Source organism: Rhincodon typus, chromosome 11, assembly GCF_021869965.1.
Source record: "Rhincodon typus isolate 14 chromosome 11, sRhiTyp1.1, whole genome shotgun sequence".
NCBI classification, from domain to species: domain Eukaryota; kingdom Metazoa; phylum Chordata; class Chondrichthyes; order Orectolobiformes; family Rhincodontidae; genus Rhincodon; species Rhincodon typus.
In genome coordinates, this window is record NC_063342.1 from 22087748 (window position 1) to 22095202 (window position 7455).

General features: G+C 45.3%; 1 protein-coding gene across 1 annotated transcript; it reads left to right on the plus strand.

The window, feature by feature from the left end:
• The first annotated feature begins 1821 nt into the window (after window positions 1–1821).
• On the plus strand, window positions 1822–2538 carry LOC109912381 (oligodendrocyte transcription factor 2-like). Its single transcript, XM_020511805.2, has one exon. The coding sequence runs from the start codon at window positions 1822–1824 to the stop codon at window positions 2536–2538; it is 717 nt and encodes a 238-aa protein (XP_020367394.1).
• Window positions 2539–7455: the final 4917 nt, after the last annotated feature.

Genomic DNA, 7455 nt, shown 5'->3' on the forward strand with positions numbered 1-7455 from the left:
TAACAAGATTTCTAGACAATAGAGAGCGGGTGAGCTGGAGGGTGTTTGGGTGAGAGCGAGCGGTAAATGTGTTATTTGGGACCATGATTTGACATGAGCACTAGATGGCGTGTTGCTGGAGGATTTGGGAATGAGTTTCGGACGGCCAGGTGTCGGGAGTGAAACCGCCAGACATGCAAACTTCAATCCCAGCAAAGAAATGACACAATGACAAATCTGCGCGCTGCTGCATCGCTCCACATATGTTACTATTGTACAAACCACGCGTTTTCTACGTCATTGTCCATTTTTATTCAAAAAAAATGCAGCCTTGTTCGAGGGGTAAAAATCCCCCACCACCCACACCCTTTATTTCACAGGATTAAATGTAACAGCTTGGCTAATCGAACCGTCACGGATCATAACCGTCATAGGACAATTACAACGCTTTAAAACGCGATTTCTTACAACAACTCCTCAACGGTCAGTTACTGGGTGGTGCAGTAAACTGTACACAGAGTGGGACTGAGCGAACTGTAAATTACACCGGATTGTTCAGTGTCGATTCGATTTCCAAATAATCTGTAGCTTGTCATTGAATATTTCTTAAATCGGTGGCATGACCACTGATTCAATGAGTCAATTATTATTTAGCTGGGCTAAAAGAAATGTGTTTCTTAAAAACTACTTTCTTCTTTAAACAAAAACCGTATTCTCATTATACAAAAAAATCCCATGACTGAAAACTCTTGAAACCAACCAATGATCGCCTGTAACTGATTGCACTAAAACAGAAACGCAGCCTGCACTCCGCGCGGACCTATCCCCCATTTCTCAAAATTGAAATATTTCGGGGTGTACAGTGTCTTCACTGGCCAGGTGTTACCCTCACTCGAGAGACTGGAAAGACTGAAAGATAACACATGTTAATCGGGGCTAGAGCACATTTTTTTTAAAAACTGCCAGTCAGAGATCGTTTGGATTCATACAATTCAGATGATACAGACGTCTAAGAAGGGTCTTCTTTTCTAACACCAGACCCAGACTGCGTGAAATGAGTTTTAAGTGTTTGATTGATATGCAAAAATAGACATGTTGGTATGGTTTGTGTGGGGAGGGGAATGGTTCGAGGGAGAGAGGGGAATTGTTTTAATAGGATTCCCTCTGTTTAATATTGCTCCTGGTTTCCAGCGTGTTATAGGTTTCTATCTAGTTGTTCCTGAGGAGTAGTCTCTGTGTGTGAGAGAGAGAGATAGAGAATATGAAATAATTCTCTTTGCAATTTAATGCACGGTTTAGTGGCAAAGAGTGTGGAGCCCGTGCTGATGGAAATGGGAATATTTTGGGAAAGCGTGCACTTCGTTCCAGTTGTTGGTTTAGCAGATGTCCCAGCCGCTGACTCTGCCTATTGTACTTTTTTCTCTCTCTCTCCCTCCCTCACACACATACACACTTCTACTGTTTTGGTGTCAAGCCAGCGGCACCTCCCACATCTCCCGGTATTGGAGGAGACCCCCATTCAGTACTTGGTTACCTTGTGACGATTGGACATCCCGGTGCCAGAAACAATGCAAGAGATTCTCCCAATCGCCGATGGTCCGCCCTATAAAATACGAGGGGAGGGGGGGTGGAGAGAGCCCCAAAAAGGCGGGCCACACTAAAGCCTGATAACATTTTACCTGAGAAGTAGGGAGTAGGAGCCCACACACTCAACACACGCACACAGACACCCTGTTGTATGTATGAGCTGCCCACAAGCAAGTTTGAACTTCTTGATCTGGTAGTACCCACACCCCCCAGACACCCGCCTCCCCCTCTCGTCCCCGGCTCCAGAGCTGACGAATGGATTCTGATGCCAGTCTGATATCGAGCCAGCCGTCGTCCCCGGATCTGTTCCTGTCGGACGAGCCGACCTCGGGATTCTCTGGCACGGTCTCGTCCACGCAGAGCGAGTGCGGCCGAGGGGGCCAGGGTCGGCCCAGGGAGCCGCTTCGGGCGAAGGACAAGAAGCAGATGAGCGAGTCCGAGCTGCAGCAGCTCCGGCTGAAGATCAACAGCCGGGAGCGCAAGAGGATGCACGACCTGAACATCGCCATGGACGGCCTCAGGGAAGTCATGCCTTACGCCCACGGCCCCTCGGTGCGGAAACTGTCCAAAATCGCCACGCTGCTGCTGGCCAGGAACTACATCCTGATGCTGACCAGCTCTCTGGAGGAAATGAAGCGGCTGCTGGGCGAGATCTACGGCGGACACCACAGCAACTTCCATCCATCCCCGGCTTGCCAAGCCGGCCCGGCCCTACCGCCTTCCCACGGCCCTCACCCTCTCCCACACCCGGCTATGGTCCCCGCCGTCACCTCGGCCCCTCTAGCCGGTGCTAGCCTCTCACCCGCCGCCGCCGTCCGGGCCCCGGGCAGCCTCCTGAAGACGGCGGGCGCTGCCGCCTCGGGTTTCCAGCAGTGGGCTGGCATGCCGTGCCCGTGCACAATGTGCCAGGTACCGCCGCCTCCTCATGTGTCCAGCGCTGGCATGGCCCGGTTACCCTCAGACACCAAGTGAAGCAGAGGAAGCGTAGGAACTGGACTCCTCCGACCGCTCCCAGTCACTCAGCCAAGGTGAGAATGAAGCAACGTGACTGCTCTAATTCCCCATCTTTGTGATGAACTTGTCCCTTTTTATTATCTAGTATCCTTATGTATCTATGTGAAAGTTGCAGTAACCTTTTTTTTGTTACCGAACCCTCACCCCCTTCGCCTCTCGCTTATTTAAATCGCAAACGGATCAAGAAATGTTAACACGGTCTTCCCTTCCCCTCTTTTTTTGGGGGGGAGGGGGTCAACTGGATGTATCATCGCAACAGACGGAGACACGGGGGAAAGGGGATACTGCATCTTGCTAGCAGGTGAATTTGACTGTACACTGAGCCGCCGGCAAAATCCCGATCATGGCTCCCCGGAATAGGCAATATTTTAACCGCAGCATTGCGCTCCGGCCAGTGCTAGTGGGACATTACGTGAAATGCCGACGTAGGAAAGACTTTGCTATTCATTTTGACTTCTGTGAAACGACCGCGAACCAGAAAGAGGAAAGAGGCGATATGTTTACAAAGAACAGTCCTCTGGTCTGACCAACTTTAAGGAGCCGTGTGTGGGACTTAATGTAAAGACTTTGGGACTTGTTTTTGCTCGGTGCAGTAATCTGTACAGCATTGAATCGGTTGGGGGAAAAATGTTCTTGGAATACTTCAGCCCTGAATCTAGAAAGACAAATTTTGTATTCCTTACTTGTAAAAATAGCCGCTCACCTTGATGAAACAAAGGTAATTGGAGTGTGATACTACCGTTATAAAGTACTTTGCCGTCCCCAGGGCTTTGTGAATATATTTGTTTGTGTTTCGTTGGTTTGGCTGACTTCACTGAAACGTTTACTGTGGATCTTTTTTTTCACTGCAACCCCTCAGTGTCGGTAGCTGTTCAGCTCACTTCAACTCAGTTTAACTCCTGTCCTGCGGTTCACAACTCCTTACCCAGCGTGTTATTTCGTTTTTCATCTGATCAGCCACCTGTAACGTCTTACCGAAAGTCTCTTGTTTCTCATTCGCGAGAAAAAAAAATGAAGAAAAAAAATATAAAGCAAAAAATGCTTTCCATCTGTTTATTTTTGTAAGGAAATGTGCTAAATAATATTTATTATTCCGTTCAAAGACAAAAAAAGTGTGATCGAGTAACTGTCGAGATTTTAAAATTAAATAAAAAAAATACATAATGTGCTTGTTTTGAATTTAAAGTTTTTTTGGGGGGGGGCGGGGGAAGACTGTGTTTGTTAGGTTATTTTTTGCATACTTACGGGATAATGACCAGAATTTCCCATCAACGCATGTAAAAAAAAATCAGGCTCACTCAGGCCGAAGTGACTATCGGTTTGAGAGTGGGGATTACCTAAATAATATCACATATTTCTTTATCATTCAGATAAGCTTGAGGGAGGGGGCGGAGGGAGTGTATTGGGGAAACGATACCTATTCCGCTATCGACTCAACTCGTTCACTACCCGTCAACTTGTCTCTGTTCTGGTGTTTTACTGCGATACGGCGCGCTGCTGTTAGAAGCATCATTTTTTTCTCGCACTGTGATATTACCGTTGGATGTAACAATCGAGGAAGCGATTGCCAGACGAGTGAGAAGAAAAGCGGACAAAAGGTGACGGCCCCTCAGCTTCCGGCAAAGGAGGAACGTGAGCTAAAATCTTCGACTAACTTCCCATCAGAAACAACCTTGAACAAAAATAGAAGTTGCTGGAAAAGCTCAGCAGGTCTGGCAGCATCTGTGAAGAAAAAAAATCAGAGTTAAACTTACCGGATCCGAAACGTTAACTCTGATTTCTCTTTACAGATGTTGCCAGACCTGCTGAGCTTTTCCAGCAACTTCTGTTTTTGTTCCCGATTTATAGCATCCGCAGTTCTTTCGGTTTTTAGAAACGATCTTGAGTCTGGGGTTTGGAGCTGATAGTGGTGGGGAGGGGAGTTTAACAATTTTATTGGCGTGGGGGAAGGCACAGCAGGATAGCAACAACTGCACATAGCACGACAAACACCACCACTTTAAACAGCCTCGAACGTCTTATTCTTCATTGTTTCCATTCCAATTGTGGCGCCCAAAAAGTTTCACCTTTGCGCCGCCTCCCTCTCAGGCTGTGTCTGCGGTTATTGGCGTCATTTTATACACTCCATTCCTATTTCTCGATGGGAGATATTGAAATCTAAATAAACTAGGAAGGCAAATTAAAATAAAATACAAGCGGGTCAAAATACAAAGAAAATAGGTTTAAAATTCAAGTTGATTTTTTTTACGTTTGCAGGTCTATCCGGAACGATCGAAAGCGGTAAGTGTAAGTCGCGACAAAAACCAAAAATTGCTGGAAAAGCTCAGCAGGTCTGGCAGCATTTGTGGAGAGAAACCAGAGTTAACGTTTTGGGTCCAGTGACCCTCCTCACTATAAATGACAAACATATTGAACGGTGTGAGCGGCGTTTTGTTTTCATTCGTTGCATCCTGCTTGCTGGCGGGAAATATTGTAACTATTATCAAGACTTTTTTAAAAATATATATATAAAAGTAAGGGCTAAGTTCATACCTGCCCCGGCGCCATCCCTCTACCCCATCCCCAACTCCACCCGCTCCCTCTAACCGGTCTGTCCCAATGGGCCGACTCTTGGTGCATGTGTGAGGAAGAGGAATTGAGGGAGGAAAGTGGATGATGAGGTATGTTCCCAGGACAGCTACTGCCCGGGGTATTACGCTATAACCTGCCGAAATACGCTGCGAACGCGCGCGTGGGTGAGGCAGAGGATAGAACTATCCCGCTGTGACCAGCCCCGCAAATATTTGAAATAAATAAAACTTCAGAAACAACAAATATACACTTTCAGACATTTACACAACCCCGCGCGGAGTAGCTGGAGAGTCATTTTGATCTGCTCGATTTTCTTTGGTTTGTTTTCTGGATATCTATCACTAATTAAATTTGAACTGTAACAAATATTTGTGGACACCTCATTATGAGTTTATCAGAAGTTCATTGATGTCCAATAACATCGTTTAATATAATTTCAATAAGTAATATCACACATGGTTGTGTAGTTCTCTCGTAAAATCCGCGTTACTGAGATCCGAGTATGGTATGAACAGTTCAGTGTTTCCTTTCCTTGTCAAACGTTCAAATTTTCTTTCCTCATCATATGTGCAGCCAATTTGACAAAAAGCACATGGGGTAGAGCTGTATGCAAGCTCCCCGAACCCAGGGTTTTATTCCAGGTCACTTGTTTACAGTAGAATATTTGGATAGTAATCCGTTGGTTCCACGGATATTTTATTGATGTTGATGGTGAGTGCCCTGCTCTTTTACATTTCGTGCCGTCGGATCTCTGGGTCTCTGTCTCCACACCACACCTCATGCCTATGGGACCTCACTTTAACATTTCATCAAAGACAGACACCACGGACTGTGCGGCACTTTCTCACTGAAGCTTTGATATCGAAATCAAACAGTATAAAAAGTGGCCACTAAAGCACCGGGAGGTCAAACGTGGTCGAACTAGGGGACAGTTATTGCATTTATTGTGTTGCTTCGCTTCTAAGAAATGAATGCATAATTAACATATCGCGCGTGAGTGGGATGTGAATGAGGCTGAGTGGAGATGTGAGTGAGTCTGAGAGTGGGGATATGAGTGAGTCTGAGAGTTGGTATTTGAGTGAATGAGTCTGTGAATGGGGTTGTGAGTGAGTGAGTCTGTGAGTGGGGTTGTGTGAGTGGGATTGTGACTCAGTGAGTCCGAGTGGAGATGTGCGTGACTCTGAGTCGGGTTGTGAGTGAGTCTGAGTGAGGATGCGAGTGAGTGGATGGGGATATGGGGGAGTGAGTCTGAGTAGGAATATTTTTGAGGATAGTGAAATGGTGTAGAGCTGTGACGCTACAGTTTGCCTCTACAGTGTATAAACCTCGTATTAAATAATGTTGCTTGCTAATTAATTCCTTGCTCTCTCTAACCCATATTATGGAATAAGTTCGTGAGGTCGTAATACTTCTTATCCTGGGATTCATGGAAATTTATATTATATAATGACGGGAACTTCAATTGGTATGAACCGGGAACTCAATAACTTGACCTTTGGCTATATTGATGAATGAACTTGTTTTGGACGGAAAGTACTCTCCTGGTAGCTCATCAGTGTCGCCGAGAATGCAATTTTTACAACGGTACAATGAATACAACCACTCGATTAATCATTATATAAAGCACCACCCTTGTCAATATGAATTGGATTAATAAGAATACTATTGTAATTAACTTAATTTCTGCTTGTTTTCTTATGGCCACTGGCTGTAATTTGCATTAGTAATCCGGGACTGAAGCTACGCTAAATTTTTCAAAATGGGATCGAGAAGCCTTAGAGGGAATCATCAATGTAACTCGTGATTAAGTGGCGGCAATAAGAGCCACATTTTTGTTTTAACTTAGTGAATTACTTCTAGGCATGACACTTGAAGCCGCCGGTGCTCTAGATATCTGGAATCATTCGTCCGTACTTAGAGGGAAATCAGAAATATACACGTTCAGATATTGTGTTATATAATATCGGGATGTTATTGTGGTCAACATTTTAAGAAGGGAACATTTAAGTTTGTATAGTGCCTAGCTGTTTTCCCCAAATGTTCGGAAACTTCACGTGTTGTTTTGTGAGATCATTCAGTATTAGATTTTGATGAACAATTCCACATCAGGCAAATCCTACTTTGTTATCCATAAAGGAGAAGGGATGGGGTGGATATTAAAAACGCTAAATTGCATTGAACAGACCGTCAAGAGCAACTATCCTCTTTAGATGAAGCAGGGTTAAAGACCACGAAATATTGTACCAGGGTAACAAGGTGTAGAGCTGGATGAACACAGCAGGCCAAGCAGCATCATAGGAGTAT